General features: G+C 33.1%; 2 protein-coding genes across 2 annotated transcripts in view; one reads left to right on the top strand and one right to left on the bottom strand.

Annotated features, from left to right (window-relative positions):
* Positions 1–6753, top strand: part of LOC124369640 (sialin-like) — a 50125-nt gene extending 43372 nt beyond the window's left edge. Inside the window, exon 10 of the mRNA XM_046827691.1 lies at positions 6361–6753. Coding sequence (XP_046683647.1) covers positions 6361–6624 — 264 coding nt within the window. The 3' untranslated portion in view covers positions 6625–6753. The remainder of the gene's footprint in view (positions 1–6360) is intronic.
* Positions 6754–15747: 8994 nt separating this feature from the next.
* LOC124369639 (G2/mitotic-specific cyclin-B3-like) lies at positions 15748–17837 on the bottom strand. Its single transcript, XM_046827690.1, has 2 exons — positions 17829–17837; positions 15748–16758 (listed from the first exon to the last, which is right to left on the bottom strand). The coding sequence occupies exons 1-2, from the start codon at positions 17835–17837 to the stop codon at positions 15748–15750; spliced, it is 1020 nt and encodes a 339-aa protein (XP_046683646.1).
* Positions 17838–22050: the final 4213 nt, after the last annotated feature.

The following is a 22050-nucleotide window of genomic DNA, read 5'->3' as shown; positions in this document are numbered from 1 at the left end:
GGTTAGATGATGTGTCGTCGAGTCTGCATGAATCCTTGTTTTGTAATGATAATAGGTAACTCGAAAATAATCTAATTGATCTTGATACCGCACCAAAACTTCAAATTTACAGTTATGAATTAAATTACCAAAACAAAGTGAAAAATCTCGGAGTCACTATGTTTACAAACCTCAAGTGGACTGACAAAGTTATAACATGCTGAAGAGTCTTTGGTAGCATCCATGGTTTAAAGCGATTTGTTATTGAACTGTCATTCAATGTTAAGTCTACGCTGATTGATACTATTATACTACCACACTTTGATAACTGTGATGAGTGACATGACTATTGAGCACATAATTATTGCATTAGTTTTATTTTTAATCTCAGATCTCACAAGCATGTTAATCAATATTTTCAGCAGCTGTCACTCATTAAATTTCAACAATTGTGTAGATTCCATATTTTGTTCTATTACAAAGTTAGTTATCAGAACGAAATATCCTATTTAGTTGTCTAATAATTTAAATTTTATCTCTGTTATTAGTGAACGATCTATAAGAAGAAGTGCCACATTACTATCAATTCCAATTCATTGATGATCAATTTTTAATAGGCCTTTTACAGTTGGCCTTCAGAATGCTGCTCCCCACAATATTAGATGTATTAAGGATTGTGCATGCTTCGGGGAGAGGCTCAGTGACTTGTTATTGGGCTATAGGTGTGGTACCTGTGACACGCATGTGGTCAACCACTGTGTTAGAATGTTTGAATGAATCAAAGCATTAATTAGTTCAAAACACATTTTACGAGTTATGAACACTTCATAAATACAATAGTTGGATTAAAACAACTTGTTAAAATAAAGAACAGTACAGAAAAAATATAGTGACATTATTAGAGGTCTTAATTTGCTACGAAAAGAGATCCTTAATGGCATTCTTTGCAGGAAAAATGTTTTTATTTAACGCAGGCTCTGAATTTGCATCCTTAATATCAGTGGACAAGGCGTTATAAATTCTTACACATAGGTGATAATGTGATAGGGTTTCTCATACCCCTTGGTAGAATGCTTGTGAACTGCCAGCATATTGTACAAGTGCCTGCATATTGTTCCTGCCTCTCGTATTGTACAAGTGATAAGACCCCCTAACAGTGAAAGCTAGGGTTCTTTCTGACATACATGCAGCACTCATAACCCACCGAACCCGCAAGGGTCTGAATATTAAGTGATTTAACCTTTGACTACTACGGACGTTTTTTGTCCCATAACTACTACGGAGGGGTCTTACCGCACAAAAAAACATGTTTAATTACAAAAAAAATTAGATATATAGCAAAAATACTTTGAACTCTCTTATTAACTTTCTTATAATGACTTAAAATTAAAATAAATCATAAAGCTTGTTTATATTATATTTTGCTTTGTTTTCGATTTAATAGTGAAAGAATTGCAATTTAAATTTTAAATAGGAAATTAGGTTGAAACAAAATGTGTAAACCAACAAGAATGTTATTAATGAGTACCATAGTAAGAAATAAAATGTTATTTAGAACTGTAAACAATAGCATATCCTTAATTTTATACATTGATCTTGGGTTTAAAATTTTTGAACAAAACCATTTTATGATAAAGAAAGGATCAAATAAACAAAAGATTACTTCATTAAAAGAAACTATATTACTTGAGTATTATGTCAAATACTTAATATAGAAGAATATTATTGTCAAATATAAATTTTAAATGTAAAGAATACATGTCCTTACTTTAAACATTGAACTTGGGTTTAAAAAGTTTGAACAAAAACAGGTTTTAATACTGAAGAACAATCAAACAAAAGATAGACTTCTTTAAGAGTAACAACATAACTTGTGTATTATCTAACGTATTTGAAAAAGAAAAAATGTGAATAAGAAGGCAATAATAAACATAAAACAATAATACTTGATTGTCAGATTCAGTAGATATATGGTCGTGCCGGGATACCCTTGATACAGTCCACACAAACTTTCTTTGAACACTTCAGGCAAATAGGTTTGGCACAACATTTACAAACATATGTCATCTTCCTTTTGAGCCTTGGAGGGCACATGTTGCACGTTTTCTTCACATTCAGGATTTCTGGACCATTGTTTTCTTCTTGGAAAGGCTCGTCTTCTACTTGAAGAATTCGCTTGAGACTCATCTGCATATCTTGACTCAGATGTCCCTTTTGAAGTCTTCTTTGCATGGGGGGGGGGAGCTTTTGAGCAAGAGACTTCATAAAATCAAGTCTGGCCATAGGTTTCGTGTTTCTGTAGGAATTGTATAGAATATATGCATTTACTCCAGAGGCTATGTTTACAATAGTAAAAAAATTACCATTGGCCACCTTTGTGTGCGTCTAGAGGAGGAATAGTTTGAAAACATCATATCTATTGTGTCCGCTCCACCTTTTGTTCGTTTATATTCAGCGATAATTTCAGGTTTCCCACTAATGTCATCTGTAGCCTTACCATGGTGCATCGATGAAACCAAGATAACTGCTTTTGATTTTTTGGGAACGTAAGAGGGCAAAGTAATATTCTCAGTGAAACCGTACATGCAGCTTTTTTCTTCTTTTGTACTTGATGGAAGAAAGCTCTCTGGGATTTCATTTTTATTTTTTTTCAAAGTTCCTACAAATGTTATCCCTCTCTGATAAAGTTCGTTGACAAGCTGTATAGAACTGTACCAATTGTCTGCAGTCAAGTTCCGTTTACTATTTTCAATAGGTTTAATCAGGCGGAGCACTACTTGAGTGGGTATAAGGAGGGTTTTCACTTGTTGGTCAGTAAGGCCTTTACCATCACTGTTTTTTCCTGTGTAAATATATCCATTGAAAAAGTAATGCGTCTTTGTATCAGCCAAACATTGAATTTTAAGACCATATTTGGCAGGCTTTTTAGGCATGTACATTTTGAATTTGGATTTACCCCGGAAGGGTACCAACATTTCATCAATACATACAGATTCACCCCTAGTATAACAGGACTGGCAGTTTTCTACAAACTTATAAAATATATTTGCTATTGCTGCTTCCTTCGTCTCAATTTTTCTCTCTTCCCTATCTCTTGAGTTGTCGAATCTGAGAGCTTGTAGGGTGAAAAGAAATCTTTCCTTGCTCATTACAACACGGAAAATTTCTCTACCTGTTCCATCGGTTGCAAACAAGCTAGCGACGGATTCATTACCAGCTTTGAAGGCAGCACTGTACACTAAAAGGCCAATAAAGCCCTTTAGTTCTATTTCATCCATGTCATGAAAAAAAGAAAGAAAGTGGCTCTTATCATATTTTTGCCTCAGAGAATGTATCTTAACATTTGTCCAGTGCACAATTTTTGCCAGAATATCATTAGAAATCAGTAGCTGCCATATTCTTCAATATCAGGATTTGCTCCAAGATTTGATGCTCGAGACTTCAGTCCTGGTAATTGTGAGCCCTGGTTCAAACTGTTTGATTTGCTGCATTTTTTCTCCAGCGAAAAGGCGGGTGGAGGGGGGTACTTTCTTTTTAATCATCTGCTTTGCTCTTCTACCGTAATAGAATGACCTAACTCTAACGGTGTTTGGTGTTGGTGTTTCGTCATTGGCAATTGGCGTCAAATGGTTTCCTTCAGGATCAGAGTTGGCGTCACTTCGTTCGCCACAGAGTCAACAATAACTGGCGTGTTGATACAACTGGTAGTAGTATTTGATATCCTTTTGGTAGAACCTAGTGAACCAGAAGTGGTTGTAATAATAGAATAGTTTGAAGCCAATAAATCCGCTTCAGTAGTAGACTTACTTACTTCTTCTATGTTGCACTCGTCTGCACTCTGCTCACTTTTTGAATTATGATCACTTTCTTCTACATAGTCTGGATCCTGGTCACTATCGTCGATATCTTCATCAAGGTCATCATCAAGTGTTTCATGAACCAAATCTTACAAATTGTCCGGGAAATCATTTGTTCTTGAGTCCAAAACAAGCCTTAAGGGAGGTCGAGAGCTCCTTCTAACCCCTGTAGAGCACACCGTAACGCTCAAGTTTGCCTAACAAGACTTTGAGTATAACGCAATAGAAAGCCTTGCAGAGGTCAAAAAATATTCCAATGGAAACCATTTTGTTGTCCAACAAAGTAAGGAGAGAGTTAATGAATTGAAATATGGCTGTACTGATGGATTTGAACTTGATGAAACCATGTTGCTGAGGGCTTAAAGAATTATTTCTCTGGAGAAAAGAAACCAACTTTTCACACATTATTGGCCCTAAAACTTTAGAAAAGACAGATTGTAACAAGATAGGCCTAACATTTTCAACTTTTTCCATTGATCCTGATTTGAAAATAGCTATGGTGTTGCTGATTTTGAGAGCTGATGGAAAATTTCACAAGAATAAGAGATGTTGACTAGATGTGCGAAGACAAGGGCTATAAAAGGAAAACAATTTTTTTAATATAGAACATTGAATGTCATCCAGTCGAGGAGAACTGACTTTCCTCAGCCGTCTCACTACTCCACAATGTGTTTCCTTTGTTATCTTGTTTTGTGTCATTAACTTTTTCTTGTATTTATTACAATATATAGAAAGTATTGGAGCACTTAAATGTGTTTTGTCTTTGTGGCAATTATGTTCATATTTATTTAAAGTATGGTACGTGTATAATTTACCGTGTTCGTATTCAATTGTTATAAATGTACTGTATAAGATATTAGGTTGAGTGGTAGAGGTCTTGATAGCCCTAATAAATGTCTTTTTAATAAAGACATTATTCATTACGTCAAGCGGGGCTGCTACTAGGATGGGTGACCACTGAGTATGATCCTGTCCTTGCAAGCAGCTCGCCTGCCCGGTCATTGGTGGTAGTTCGGACGCCGTTGGTCCCCATGTCTACTTGCCATGTTTTTCTAAAGAAATAGTGTATAGACCATTTATTAGGTCTGTGCCAACTGGTGCAGGAGATAAGTTAGATTGGCATCATTCAACAAGTAACATATCAAATTCACCATTTTCAGCCAAATGGTTGGTCTTTATCTCGTTCGCTGATGCTGATTTCACGTTTATTCGTATGTCTGCGGGACAATTTTAAGTGTGTGAAGCTAAAAACATAATATCTGTAAAACCATTATCAAAACTAATGTGGCTGACTATTGATTTTTTTCTTACGGGATTCCTCTATCAATTTAATGCAAAACGAGATTGTATACCAACAAATTTTATATTCCCATCTTATGCTCTTATATTATTATTAGTATAAATACAGTTAATTATACAACATATCCCTAAAAATTTACAAAAAATAAATCTGTATGGAACATAGTTGATAGATTGCATGTGTCCACAAGCATAATGGACAACAATATTGTTACTGTAGGTTCCGTTTTAAAATGGCTGAAAACAAAAACACAATATATATTTTAGGAATTTGTAAGTTAACTGAAGTGCAACCAATAAGTGAAATGCTTTTTGTTGTAAGCACCACCTGGTAATGAAATGTCATCTCAATTCAAAAGAGAAAGCAAGGATATATTAAGTAAGAGTACAATAGAAACAGATTGACCACAAAGCCAACACTATTTAATAACATAGTATTAGTACATCAAAATTTAAAAAATTGTCAAAAGTTAATTTTAGGTATTACATCTCTCTACTTATTTCTAATGCATACTTATAAGCTCGCACTTAATTATGTAATTTTTAAAGTTTATTTTACCAACATCTCGTATTCATATATTGATATAAATGTCTTAACTTATATATTTTTCTCACATTACATATAGACTGTGTGTATACAGGGATACTAAAAAATAAGATCTCAATGCAATACTAAACGTTTAAAAAAAGCTGTCAGAAACCATTTTAAAACTACATTATTTTGAATCTGTCATAGAACGTTTTAAATAATTAAATATATTAACTATATATGGACTTTATATTTTTTAGCCATCATGTATGTTAACATCAAACATCCATCGGTAGCAGTAATGTGGTGCATCAGTATGACACCAGATATAAAAATGAATTTGTGATCCCTTGTCATCGTTTGGAATTATAAAAAGTGAGGGTAAATTTACTTGTTTTAAAAGAAAGTTAAAACAGTTTTTGGTAGGATTGTCTTTATCTTCTTTAGAAAAATTTCAGCACTTTCTCTTAAGACCTTTAATATTAAATTTTGTAATATTAAGTGCATACTGTATAATACTTCTTGGATATCTGTTAAGAATTAAATTATAAACTTTACATTACAATTATATATTGTAATTTGACTGCTTTTTCCTTAGATTGACACTATTCAGTGTAGAAATGAATGAATATTATTTTGATTTGATATTGTGTTCTAATAAATTTTGCATCATCTAATTTAAATGAAATGTTCCAGTCTGGCTTGGAGCAGTGGAGGAAAGTGTTCTGGGTGGCGTGCTGTATTGCTGTTAGCACCTATTTCTTCTTTCAAGTGTTTGGAACTTCTGAAGTTCAACCTTGGAATTATCGTGATGGGAAGCTACCGGACGAAGACACCGAACCTCTTCGCAAGAAGAAGGCAACACGTCAGGACAGTGATGACTGCGACACACCATTGACGACAACACATCACCAGCTCAACAATACACATCAAGGACACATCACCACAAGCGGTCTGTGAGGCATTTAATAGTGCTTGTGTACAGGAGTCATGTAGTAGCCACTCAGAAGATAGCTAGGCTAGCAGTGGACTATAGCAGTGTTAGACTTAAACTATAAGCAAGTGGAAGTGACATTTCTATTAGTAATCCTACATTATTTCCACTCCATTCTTCAAACATATCATGTAAATAAATGTGCCTTAACTAGAATGTTTAGTAATACTTTAGCCGTTACCAACGAATAATAGTTACGGTATTGATGATATTCAGACTGGCTTATGTCTTTCAAGATACAACAAATGTCTTCTTTGATAAACTTTTAAGAACAACCAAACCTACTTATGCATGAATCAATGTTTAGTCTTTCTTAATCTAGTCGTTTTGTTTAATTTTAAAATATTGGACAAACTTACTTCCAAAATGAGATGGTGGTGTTAGCTTTGTCATTATTTCGAACTCGATTGTTGGTGAATGGTTAAAATCGTGTATTGTGATTAGGAGTAAGAATTTTAGTGTTATTTATTTCTTTAAATTTTTACCTTTTAAAATTCTAAATGTATCAAAGCAGTAAAACATTTTCTCTTCAATGAAATAAAAATTTCACTACGCAAATGAAAAATTTCAAAATATTGGACTCTAAAAAGTCATATTGTAATGTTTTTGAGAGTTTATAGTTAGCAAATATTTTTCTCCAAAAAGTTTTTTGGAGAAAAATATTTGCTCATGTCCTTTTGATATTTTTAAAAAATAGGTTCTATTCCTGGTTGTTGAAGAATGCATTTCACAATTTAAATGAAACTCTAAAAATATGGATTTTTAATAATTAACATTTATTGATGAACTTTTATATGTATTTTAATTTTTGTACTTAATGACTTGGCTGTATTAATAAGATGCATGCCATGACTTTGTCAGTAATGTTCTAAATTTTTATGGCAAATCAAGAATATGATTATTATTATTAACTGTAATAGTATAATAATACGTTACAGTTTCCTGTAAACTTCTGACAGTGATTTATCCACATACAACCTTCCTCCCGATGCAGCATCAAGAGTCCGATGCTGCTTCAGACCTAACTCTCGGAATCTGGAGCCTTAACAAATATTTTTTAATTGGGAGGAAGGTGAACTGAAGCTGGTCTTTGCATTCATAGTGAGTTATCATTGTGTTTATCTATATAATGTACTGATCTACGCTCAGAAAATCTCATTACATTTTCATGGAAAAATCCTTATGCTGAATTTCAAAATAATAATAATAAATCATATATTATTGTATTATTATGATTATTAGTATTTATATTATACTATTATTATTGCTTGTTTTAATTATTCCTCATTTACAAATAATTGAAACGGAAATAATAAGCATATAGTGATAGTAATAGAAAACTTCCAGAAGTGAATAATTATCCATAACAACTTCTTATACTGTAATATACTTCTTCAGTTAAAATGAAAATTTTTATTGTGCTATCTGCATTAGTTTTTATCACAGAAATCATGATCTTATAGTCAGACCTAGGGAAAACAATTTATTAGACCTATTGCAACACTAACGAATTCTGCTATCTGGTCCTAGTTACTAAACTCAGTAAGACATCTGGGTTTCGATTGTCTTTGCTCTCCATACCAGAGTACATCATTGTGGTTAAACAGGAAAAAACTTGATAATTCACCTTACCATTTTCTGTGAAAAGAAATGCAGTAGAAGTTATTTTAATAAACAATAATCTCAGGCGTCAACATGATTTAATATTTAACCCCTTCACAGTTTTTTTATGTATTATTACGTTCATAGTGATTGCATAAAATGTGTGCTACTGGCGTAATATTACGCATGGTTCCTGTTTTATTCTGTTGTTTGCCGTAATATTGCGAAAGAAGCATTTCTGAGACAATCACTTATCATCCAAGTAGTTCTGCCATTTATACTAGATGTCAGCACTTCCTTGGTCTTCTGTGATGAGTGTTTGCACCTCGGTGAGTTCACTGTAGTCACACAGTGCAGACAGCTACCACGGGTTGTTGCATGTCACTCGTCCTGGAGTATTTTATGGTTTCATTTCTAGTGTTTATTGTACCATGAAAATGAAGGCACACAAATAAACGTTTACGTGATGATGACACGGGCAATGATAGTGAAAATGATTTAGTGGATATTATACAGAAAATAACAATTTAGAAAAAGATACCAAAAATAATTTTTTTGTGTAAGAAGTTTATATTTAAACTCTACAAATCTGTCTGTAAAAAAAAAAACAACGACAGATTCAGTAAAACAACATATTTTTAGGTAAAAAAGGAAACTGTTCAAGTGTCAACACGAAAAGTGCAATTTACAGAATGTTATGTAATTATAGTTAAGTAAATCTAGTGTCAGATTACAGGGTACCATGTACCCCATGATTATGTTGCTACGCATTTTTATAATTATTTTATAGTACGGAACTGTAAACTGGAATGATCCTATACAAGTCGGTTGTATGAGTGTAAGCACAGTTGTACCTGTCAGAAGTGCTGGAAATGTAGATTAATTCCACTTTATGAACTGTTATTTAGCTATCTTCAATGAACTTTCTTTGCATGCAACATTCTAGTTAACACAACTAAAATGACATTTTTCCAATCTAAATAATTTTCTAGCTGTGCCTACCAACGCTTGTAAATGCACTACATATTTAATTTTTACATACAATTGTTACAAATATATATATATATAAAAACATGTATAGAGAAATAGTCTTTGTTAAGTTTGTTATGTAAATCAAAATAGTTATTTTCATTAATAAATAAAGTAAGTGTTAAATTGAAAGTATTAGTTCTTTAAGAATATACCTATAGAAGTTAGTTTATAATAACATGTAATTTTTAGTTGTACCATTTATTTTTAAGCCAACCATATCTTGCCTATCTTTAACACGTTCGCTGCGGGCCACTGTCCGGACAGTCCCGTGACCCTCGCCAAAACTGCGAGGCACTGTCCGGACAGTGCCGATACGCACAATGCATTGCTTATTCGTTTCGCTTGTCACGTGCTGCGATCTTGCAGGAATTGTCGGAAACTTTTCAAGCTTGTTCTAGATGAAGTATACTTACTTTCTGATACGTCAGTTCGTCCTGGAATGCGGACCTACTGTCCCGACAGTGCCAGCGAAACAGCTGAAATTTCACATGTTTATTGCTATTATGAACCAGTAGGAAAACAATAAAACACGTGTTCCTAATTTCTTTTCCCTTGTGTTATTGTTTTCGTGAGTAGACGTATCAGCAGCTAGGCTTGTTTACAAATTGGATAGGTTATTACTACTAAATTAAAAGTAAGGTAATCTTTTACCGGTATTGCGATTTTATCTATATGTGTGGTGTCAATATTTTTCTTGTACATAGTATACACATATTTTGCTTTTTTGTATACAGTATGTAGGCTATTGTCTTCTTAGTAAATTCATTCAAATGATACTTTTATTTGTTTTACTGTGCGGACAGCATGCGGCGGCGATCTGCACTGCGGGCTCTGTGGGTGTTTGACGCTATGTGCGGGACTACTGTCCGGACAGTAGCGCTGTCTAGCAACGGTACCTGATGCATATCAAAGTCGATTGAAGTATTCTTGCTACTTTTGGACATCACACAACACATTTGGTTAGTTATAGTTAAATTATATATAGCCCGTCACATGTTAACATAAATGATGCCATGCCAAAAATGCGGGCCACTGTCCGGACAGTCCCAATGATTACGAACGCATAAGAACGTAATATAATCGAATATCATTATTTTATAGGGCATCAAACCAAAATAACGCCAATTCAACGAAAATCGCAAGTTTGAATTTTGCCGCATATCGGGTACATCATTGGCCGCTCTTGCCGCAGTGAACGTGTTAATGAAGTTATCACAGTTATATATAATTTATAATGCAGTAATGATCATAGAGCATCTAGTTAAATGTTATGAATTAGTGTACTTTAGCTATTGTTATTATTCTTGTTTTACCTTCTTTGGTACTCTAAAATTTTCAGATCTGAAGGAAAGGAAGCCGGAGTGACTTGCATTAAAATTTGCAAATACTGTTGATACTTTTAACAATATTGATTGTAAATAGCTTGTGTACATAAGGGCTTTAAACAATGGATTTTTATTATTAACAATTAAAATATCAAGTGTAAAAAGATGCAGATCAAAAGTGTTTGGTTCATTCATTGTTGACAACATTACCTCAAAAAGTTACCATTACTATTTTACTAATTCCTTAATATGATAAAAAAGTATGATTGAGGGACTCCTCCTCCCACTGCCCTCTTAATAGTTAATAATGCTGTAACTAAGGTTGGATTTTAAATCAGTGTCGTAAAATATGAAATATAATAACAGACAGAGTGAATTTAAATGTTAACTAAATTTTGTGTGTGAAATAGTCTAATAAAAAAGTGCATTACAAACATGTTTAATATATTAAAGCATAAACCTTTAATTTTCACTTATATATTGTATAAAATTAAAATATTTTAATAGGAAAAGTGTTTTGTAAAGTTTAAGATTTGCAGAAAATTACAATAAAAATATGTTCAGATTATAACTTTCAGAGTACATACCTTTAACCCTTTAACTGCCATGCGCGTCTAAATTCCGTTCAACTGCCAAGCCGGAGTTAACACAACGTCTAGCAGCCATAAGATGATACAGATTGGCCTCTAGTAGTTTTTATTTTTACTAGAAATCCACGGAAGTGCTGTTTTATTGCTACTACACTCTGAAGGTCAACTAAGGAACTATCACAAAAGATGATTGTTAAACTTATAACAACTGATAAAACTTTATCTGGATGTTAGAAACAGAACGTTGTTATTTTTTAGTTTTTTATTGTATTTTTGAAGTTGCTACTGTAATTTTTTCTATTATGATTATGGCTCATACCGACTGAACTAAGTAGGAATTATTTGTGATAATAATAAGGTCTTTTTTTATCAATTTTAGATTTTTCTCAGATGCATTTTTGTGAGTTAGGCATAAGGCAGCTTGTAACTTTTCTGAGAATAATGGTGATCGGGATGTATCCTTAATATATTAACCATGATCTGACGTGATGAAACGGAAGATTCTGGCAGCAGTTTGGTAAATAAAGATGATCGTGGTGGACAAGAAATACGCTACATGTATGCTGACAGAAGAGCGGCTATGTGCTTACCAAATAAACCTGACAGTACCGTTGAAAACTCGGCAATGAAAGAGTTAATAATGTTGAATGAACTCCACATATGACATTCAGAAATGTACAATGGCTCATGTAAGCCTAAACTGTAGTTATTCCTTGTTTTAATCAAATAAGTCCCTGTAGATAGAAAATGTTTAAGTAATTAAATTATATATTTATATGTTGTTTCATTTTGATTATAAACATTTATAATCAGACAGGGATGATGTGTGGTGGGACGGAGGAATGTGGCACCGACATTGACAGTAGCGAGGCAAGGTACAGCGTATATCTTCAGATCGTTCTCATTGCTAAGTCTGTGGAAACAGACAGGGATGATGTGTAGTGAAAGGGCATAGCCTTCTTAGTAAAACCATTCTTGATCTAAAGTGATGGAGCTCTATGAGCTTTTTGAAACAGAAATAGGCATATGTCCGGTATTTATTATTTTCCTGTTCATGCTTAAGAAATTCAAATGTTTAATACAAATTTTACTGGTTCTTATTTCAGGCTTTGCGTGTGAAGGAGAATATATTTCTAAAGCCAAGATTGAATTTTCCTTCCCTAATACCCGATAAAAAACCCTATATTGACGGCATTTTTACTAACCAAAGTTATAAAATTGTCTATTCTCACCATTTAAATTCATTTCCAGTATGTAACGTATTTAGTTAGTTTTCATGACCTACTTTGGTCAAAAAGTGCCTACTACCGATACTTGTAATCTACTAGAAGTCTTAAGACATTTGAAGTACTAGGGTTGAGTTTGCTTTATGATATAATTATGAATAAAATATATAATTTCGTTTGAATAAAAATTACTGAGTTCAAAATTTAATTATTCCAGTTGTTTAAATGCACTTCCTGCGTTACTTATTTACGGTTCCACAGTTGAGTTGCATTATATCCTCGATGAAAAAAGAGTAAGTAGGTCTCGGAAACCAACCTAAACGTAATAGCGTCTACTTATGGTCCACGATAATTCTGGCGTTATAATTTTTATTTTTACCCCAGTCAAGAAAGTGGTATAGGTATGCATAAAAAGTCTAATTCGGTCAAAAAGGATGTGTTTCCGTCTGTGTTCTGCTTCCTGTATAAAGGGTAGAGTGTGAATCCTTCAAAATAAGAGCATTCAACATTTTCAAAATAATCGTGTACATAAAATTTTGTTTGATAGATGTTGTGTTGTTTTTTGAACTGTAGGCTGGGAAACAATGATTGTTGAGGCTTGTTAGTGTCCATTCCTGTTTCATTCTTGAGCCACTGTAAAAATTTATTTCACAATGTCAAGAAGCCAACCAGTTTCGAGTACCTCATGTACAGACATAAACAGGTTTGTTCGTTAAGGTACGTTTTATAGCATAATAGTATTTCCAATGCATTGGACGGTTTAAATTCATCACTGGTGCAATCTGTAGTAAACCTGATATAGTAACTTTGTCTTTGCAATGTGCGTTACACCACTGATACAGCATTGTATACTTAACATTTTATAAAACGTTAATGTAAAAAAATATTTCTACCTCCTCGGTAAACTTCAGCAAGTTTCAACAGCTGTTACTGTCAGTAAATTTGGATCATGTTTAGAAAATATGTTCCTGCAAACTTTTATATTTTTCTCTTCAGACAAACATCCCTTCGACTTTCAACGAAAATTAAAAAAAAGAATTAGGTGAGTTGGTCCAGCCGTTCTAGCGCTTAAAAACGCATTTAGCAATTCATTTTTATATACTAGGTGTATTGTTAACGGACTTTTTAAATAGTCCACGATCCACTGTATTACTTTTAAAGTTCTTATGAAATTAATTTCTACATTTAACCTCATTATATCTCTGAATATTATCATTGCATAATAACCGCTTAATTTTGCATTACTTGTGCACAGTCTGAGTATGTGCAATGTGGAAGCATTCAAACTATACTTTAAGCATTTCAGTCTGCATACTCCTTTTGTTAAGCTACCTTTTAAAAAACCTTTTCCCTTGCTAGAATATGTGAAAATAGTATTTTAATCACAGGTTAGTTAACAGTTTTGTAAGCTTTGTTTTTCCTTACTTTAATTTGTACCGTAGTCGTAATTATTTATGCTGAATCGCGGTAGGAAGTAGGCTCTTTGTTAACTGCGTGGACGTTGTTTGTTGGTTCGAGACCGGTCAATCAGCTGATCGTGTTATCTACGGTGATACGTTCCGAACCTGTTGGGTGGAGAGAGGGAGCGCAGTCTTGGAGTTTCCACGAGAAGGTGCACACGTCCTGGTGAGAAGCGGCAGCTCTTCCTCTAACACTATAGTTTGGGATTTAGAGTAATTCTTTTGTCGGGTGTAAATTTAATTCAAGTATTTAATTTTTCTTCAGTGCGTATTAAATTCCTATCAACCTCCGTAGTCTTCAAAGTAGTAAGTCCCGTACCAGCGTTTAGTTAATATCTTTTATTTTTATACTGTTGTAATTAAATTTCTAAAGTTTCCCATCTTACAGAGTCAGAGAATTTAATTCAATTTTTGGAAGTATTGTGAATTAAATTTTGGTCGTAAAGTTAATATCAAGTTTTGTGTTATATTGATTTTTGAGTATTTTGAGAAGAGAACCTTTTATTTTATTTTGTTAATTTAAACCATTTTTGGAGAAGTATACATTTTTAGTTTCATTTTAATTTTAATTCTTTTTTGATCAGACTCTTAATTAGATTTGTTTGATTGTGTGAAGTTTTGAAGAAAATCGAATCTAAAGTTTGTAAACTTTGTCAAATTTTGAGTGAACTTTAATTTCGGAATAAATCAAGTATTTCCGAAAAGTTGTTTTGATTTACGAAGTATTAGCTCCTTATAAATTTAATATATGTACTATAATAACGGTACAAATTATTCAACTGAAATTAATATTTAATGCGTGTCAATACTGATTAATAATTATGTGTTTAATGTACAAACAATTGTAAAAACTGTAATAAAGTATTTTAAGATCAATACAAATTGTACATTTTCTTAGTATTATGAAAATAAAATCATCGCGTTAAGACTCTTTAATGGCAGTTTTTTATGAATTTTATGCAATAATCTTCAATTGTCTTTTCTGCAGAGCCTTTAAGGACTGCATGGATGGTTAAAATTGATCATGACTAATACAGATGTAATGATCATTTCGTTTGATTTCCATGGTTCAAACCCCCTTGCCAAAGTGTATTATTGTCAGTCAACATTAAAACTAAAAAGTGGTCAAATCAGATTACAGGTAAACTCTTAAAGAAAATTTCTCATAATTACTTTATCAGTAACAAAGTTGTAACAGGTCTACAATTTGAACATTGGAGGAAAAAATTGTGTGTACAGTTGATAAACTTCTGAAATAACTGTACAAAACTACAACGCATTTAGTTGTTTTTTTAAATCACATGACAGATTTATCAGTCTATTCCAATAAGAAATAAGCTGGAAACATAACTTGGATTTTTCTTCAAAACATAAGATACTAATCTAACAAATCACAAAATCACTGGTTATTATCAATCCCACACTGTCAATTTCCTTGGCTACCTTTGATCAACGAGATCCCATCACACCCTGTTCTTCTGATTTATCTGGAGTCGATTGTCGTTTATCGTTTATTGTTAACTGATTTATCTGTGATTTTTCTTTCTAATCTTGCTCTATATTATTTTTTAAATATTCTAAATCACGTTCTTGAACCATTTTGTAACCGGTAACAAATCTAAAGTTTCTCTAAATACTACTAAGTTTATCGAAATATCCAAGATTATCGAAATATAAATAACAATTTAGAACTGTATCACAACAATTAACGTGGGTATATGTCACCAAAGGGCCAAACTTTGTCCCCCCCTCAAACAATCCCTTAGAATTAAGACAAACAAACGTCCATGGTCATTTTGGCTTGAAAAGTACTGCACTAAGTCACACTATTTACAACAGCCTCTCCAAGCGGTCTCATAACTCCTTGTTGTCCACAAGGGGAATTTTGGCCACCTCATAGAAGACTTTATCAGAGTATTTATTCCTGACAGCTTGGATGCATTGTCTAGGCTCCTGGTGGAGAATGTTGTTCAGTGCATGAGCAATGTGAATAAAATCTTCTATTCTGTAACCTGTACAGTTCACAAGTTTGTCATCCCACTCCTGTTCCTTCTTCATCTTGAAAGCTATGTATAACGCTGCAGCAGCCAGTTTGGAGTCTGAGAGAAATACTACGCTGTAGTCCATCAGTGTGAACTCAAGGACAAATCTGGCCAGTGTTAACAAAGGTAGTGGGGTGTTGGAACACCTAGCATAGGTTCTGAGGAACATATATGAGAGTGGGAAGCCAAGCTCAAAGTTGATCACCTTCAGAATTTTAACCTCCATCTTCGTCATGTTTCTGAGTGTGTATGATTCATCGCATATGGACAGAATATCTTCAATGTTAGGTGACATGCCTTGTTCATATTTGGCGGCAATCATGAGACTTGCAGCCCCCACTAACTGGAGACTCTTCTTGGAGACTTTGATGTGTGAGAGATACGAGTCCACCAACTTGACACCCAGGTACAGGGTCTCGTGGTCAAGTTCCAAGTGCTCTTGGCCCTCCACCATCCAGTCCACCAGGATCGCCCTCGCCTGAGGACTTAGGCTTTTCTGCATCTTCATGTAGTCTCTGATTTTGAAATACTCTTCTCTACTCTTCAAGTATTCAAAAATTTCATAAAAGTAGGTGGCACACTCCACGTCAATATTGACCAGTGGCACTGGCAGTGATTGAGCCTCTGTGGTCGACATATCAGTCAATTCTTCATCCAGCACATCACTGAGAGCAGACATGTAGAGGGAGCCGTCACTGCTTCCGAGGGTGCTGCGACGTCCAGAAGACCTGCGGGTATTAGGGCTGTTGCTGACCATACATTTGGGCTTCACGGTCAGTTTACACTTGTTGGCCAGTACGAGGGCGGGGGCAGGGGCTGGGGCCTGTATTACAAATAAAATATGCTATAGAGTACCAAACAATATACTATTTAATAATGTATGGCTGCAGTTCAAAAGAGATTGTCAAAACCATTGATTATATTTCAAAACAAAACAGTTAGCGATTGTATAATATCAGCATTATAACAGTTTATCAATTATAAATGAAAAAGACAATTTGACAAGAGACATGAAACCATAATCATATTAACAAAATCTACCAAAGAAACAACAAATTTAACTACTATGTACAGGTTTTAATTCCTGGATATATATTTCTAACAGCCTTTAAAAAGAATTTGAATTGATCTTCTCCAGAAAATGAAACTATACAAGAATTGAAATTAAATTAAATATGATTTAAAATGAATATACACACTTAAGATTAATATGCAAATGAAAGACAACCTTTGGTAATTATTAAACAAAAAAATTCTTAGAAGTATCCATGATAACTTTACCTGTTTAAATTAAAATTAAATGGAAATGAGCTTACATGGGCAAGCAGTCTGTGCATGGATTAAGTTAAACTATAAGTAAACACCAGTATAATATTCTTTATAAATTTAATAATAACCAAATTCAATAATAGTAATTAAATTTAGAAATACTGTTTTTGAAAAAATGTGATTTAATTATATTTTTAAAACAAATTTTAAAAATAAATAACTTAAGTACAATAAAGGTAAAATATGATCAAAAAAACGACAAAATGGTTTGATAGTAAGTTGCTACAAAAAACCACAATAAAATTAAATAAGGAAAATCTCTACAATATGTTTGCAACAGTAAAGCATAAGGATTAAAAATAAACAATGCTGCAACAGAATACAAACAAACACCCTGCTTGCCACAAGTGAGTGAGTGGTGGGAGGAGAGCAAGTTCACATCCCACCGTAGTTAGAAATGATAAAAAGCTTTGGCCTCATCCAATCCTATCTGTGATAACATATTATGAAATTTAAAAACTGTTAGTGAAGGTAAATAAAAGATATTATAAAATGGATACTAGACATAAATTTCTGTACAGAGAGAAAAGGTAAAATTTCTTTTGGGAAGCATGGACAACTTACCAATTTCATCCAAGGACACAAAAATATTAGTTTTTAAACAATCAGAAAAATTAGAGCTTGCCAAATTAGGCTATGATGTCTCTACTATTCAGAGTATCAAGGTAAGCAGGCACCACATATTATAATAGTTAGGACATCTTTCAGCAATGAGGATATCTATAAGTCACTTCTTCATTGCCTTGTTGCCATTTCACAACATACTCAGTCATTGACATACATCGCTCCAGCTAATGAGGATGTATTGACAAAATGGATTCATTATAGCCAGCAGTACCAACAGATCTTCACAATTAATTATTACAGGATTCTAGAAAAAAACTCTCCTACCAAGGTATTATTATGCTATTAATACTTTGTAAATTAATTCAACTTTTTAAAACTAGTTATAAATCGATTTCACGTTAACTAAACTTACCTGGTTGTACCAGTGCAGACACAGCAATGAAACCCGACTGTCAAATTGTCACTCCTGTTCTGGTTCGAATCCAACGTTCTGCTATGGGTATCTGGCGGTCTTGACTTATCCACGGCCTGTTGTATTTAATCCACCATATACTACAAAATACTATAATTTGTTGTTTTTATTTAGTTTAAACTCATATAAGATGTCGTTATTTTGACGTCATTGTGGTATTGTTAGTAGTGTGTTATTATATATATATATATATATATATATATATATATATATATATATATATATATATGCATTTTTATTTTAGAAGTTTATTTATTTCGTTACGAAATGTATCAAGAGAAATTTTAAATGATCTGATTTTAAAGATATCTTTTAAGTTAATAATTACATTAAAATGCAACGAACGAATCAAAGAATGTGCAATCATTTTCATACATTTCATGTATTTATTTGTACCTACATTGATTATATATATTATTATATATATTATATATATTTTTATATATAATATATTCATATATATGAATCCCTAAAACTAATGATTGTAGAAACCAAACTTAAACAAAATTTGTTGTGACGTTTTCGTATTTCTATTTCCGTATCTAATAGGACTTGAAAACAATAACATTTGTTCACAAAAAAAATATAAATAATAACAAATAATAATAATAATAATCGTGTGTATGTGCTGATTATGGTTGTTGTTATGCTAATGTTTGAAATTCTTCTCACGTGAGCTCCCTAGGTGACACTGCCCTCGATCTGGAGGCCCAGAAACTCTCCTATCGGAGTGGTGTTGAGCAGTGACGGGATGTAGGAATCATCCGCCCTAGCGGTCCTTTGATAGTTTGAATGAAAATTTATTGTGAATGTCTTTTCTGTATTTAGAAGCAAGCTATCATTCCCAATTTTGTGCCTTAAAAAGTTCTTGACCTATTTCAATGTTGAGAATGATATTTCAGCATGTCTCAGATGTTTGATCTTCACTAGATTAACAACAGATGCCTCGTCAGAACATGCTATGTTAATATATGACAGATAAATCAAGGCAAGTTGGCCAGGGGATTTAGATTCCTGTGATAAGAAGTATCACTGTCCTTTCTAAAAACCTCATAGTTATTAAATCCAAGTTCAGTATTAGGCATGGATAACATTAAGTTTTTCTCCATGAGAATCATCACATTACGTGTAGAAAAAAAATAATCTAAATTCAGTGATTTGACAAAGAAACTGAATATTAGTAATGACCTTGGAGCAATTTAGTTTTTTATTTTCTAACGTTTCGTGAAACGTCATTAATAAATGTAATAGTTAAATCAACTTCTCCATTGTTGATGCGTGATTCTAACGACTCTCGAAGCTCCTTAAGATGATTTTTCACATTACGTTTATATCGTGTAATTTAGATGCATCAATGGAAACTTCTCTTGAGGAAAAATTAAAATAATGTAATGGCCAGTATGGACTTTGAGTAGCCGGGCTTTGTGCCAAACCGGTAAAAAGCAAAACCATTTGATTTAATTGTACTATTTTAAAAAATGGTCGTGAGCAGTCGAAGTTTATGAGACTTCTTACGAGCAAATAAGGGGGACTGAGATTCCAGTTTGTTATGCAGATATCCTTCAAGTCCGGTCAACCATTTCTGATTATAAATAATTTAAAGATGCAGGGTTGTGAACACCCTTGATACGCGTTATCTCCATCTTCAGTGAGTCGATCTTGCCGTTCAACTACCAAATTTAAAGGTACATTTATGATAATGTTTAAGAAAGTGTAGCAACTTCAGATTTTAGTACAGCATATCTCTGCATACCCGTTTAATGTATCAAATGGTATAAAGAATGTAAGTGTAATCTAAATGTATACATTCATATACAATATATCTTATAATGTAGCATGTACTTAGTTTACATGCAGTATTCAGCAGCAGTTTTATTTATATAGTTTAATTTATACACTTCATATTGACAAGTTGTTTGTTTGAAATCTTTGCTGTAATTATAATTCATAGACATTTTCATAATGTATTAGCTGTACAGTACTCCTACAGCCTTATTTAAAAAAAAACTCTCCGGCGTTCTGACGCTGGCTATTCTTAGGAATGATGTACTTCCTTCCGCCAATCAGATTTCATAATTTAAACATGATGAATGTTCGAATTTAGAAACGGACCCATTCCTTTTCTAACGTTGATTCTGAAACAATTTCAAAATTGTCAATACTTAATTTTTAAGCCTATATTTATATTTCAATAGTTAATACTCAGGTGGACATTGAGTAAAATCAGGAAACCCAAGAAACAAATATATAAAACTTTGCATTGAACAGTATCAAGGAGAGTGGGTAAGAGGATTCGGCCACGTCATGCCTACAATATACACAGGAAAATGTTAGTTGCTCCCGCAGTAACATATTGTTTGATTAAAAGAAGTAATTATGATGATACATTTGTGACTACCAATTCACCACTGGGGAGGAGGATTCAACCACAACTTGTCTACAACATCTACAGCAACAAGTTAGTAGCCCCAGCTGTTGATAATAGTTGGTTTTTGAAAAGAAGTGGACATTTAAAGAAGTATGTGATTGAAAGTTCACTGGACGTTATAATAGAAGAGGAGGAGACTGACGAACAATAGTGGTAGGCTATATTTGATGTCCAAGATGATCTAGATGACATGTCTCAAATATTATGTCAAAATTATCAAGTTTTATTTATGTACTCTTTATTGATATGTGTTTGTATTAAATTCTTGTTATAATTGTAACAGTTTCTTTGTAATTATTTATTAGCCTTTAGACGTATAGTAAGAGCAAACTACTTTCTGTCCCTTGAACACTAACATGATGGCTAAAGAGTAGGCCTACTCTTCAACAAGGCCTAAGAGTAGTACTTTTACTTTATTGGCCATGCAGGAGGTCTACGTTGTTGTCTCAGTTATTTTTCTTCAGACTTACAAAATATAGCCAACATTTTTCAACTGGTGTCGTACAAGAACTACTTATTTTAACATAAAAGCGTGGGCTAGTAGAAAATATACCGTACATATTTGGCTTTAAAAAAAAAAACTATTGGCTAGATTAACAATACTATAACAACTAGGTCAGTCGTAGGTGGTTAGTAGACGAATGCAGACGTATTGTGGCCTATATTCTGTAGTTCAGTTTTAATGATTAGTGTTGTGTATAGTTTTTTATTAAGTGCATGTTATTAGAGTTAGTGAAGATGACAACAACATGGTGGTTGTGATTCCTGACTTAGGCGTGCCACAACGCTTTGGTATGATTATTTTATTTTAACCTAAATTACATGAAAAAACATAAAACCCATATTTAAAACTTTTATTGTTTTGTGAGGTCTTTCGATAGCGGAGCTCACTAGCATTATTTTAACCTAGTTTGTAATTATTTATTAGGTTAGTTATTTACCTGAAGAAGAGGATTGCAGATCTCGAAACATAGTGCTACTGATTTCTGAGAGTGAGTGGGCACAGGGTATCATTTAATAATTTAGAATAACTTAAAATCTACTTTAATAGTCCTACAAACAGAGATGACAATAAATTGAAATAACAACTCACTCAAATACATATTAGGCCAATCCCCAAACTACCTCTTCTGAATAACAAATGTGGCTCCATCTCGCTGAGGCTTACGGACAAGGAGAACAAGACTTGATAACTAGTCACGTATACTATTTGTGACCTGTGGTGAGTTAACTATATTATAAACCTGTACTACATATACAACATATTTAAGTAATATAAGTGGTCTTAATATAATATTATTGTGCTATATAAAAATCGT

This window comes from Homalodisca vitripennis, chromosome X, assembly GCF_021130785.1.
Source record: "Homalodisca vitripennis isolate AUS2020 chromosome X, UT_GWSS_2.1, whole genome shotgun sequence".
In the NCBI taxonomy this organism is placed as follows: domain Eukaryota; kingdom Metazoa; phylum Arthropoda; class Insecta; order Hemiptera; family Cicadellidae; genus Homalodisca; species Homalodisca vitripennis.
The sequence above is the reverse complement of the archived record's forward strand: the minus strand, read 5'-3'. Positions and strand labels throughout refer to the sequence as shown.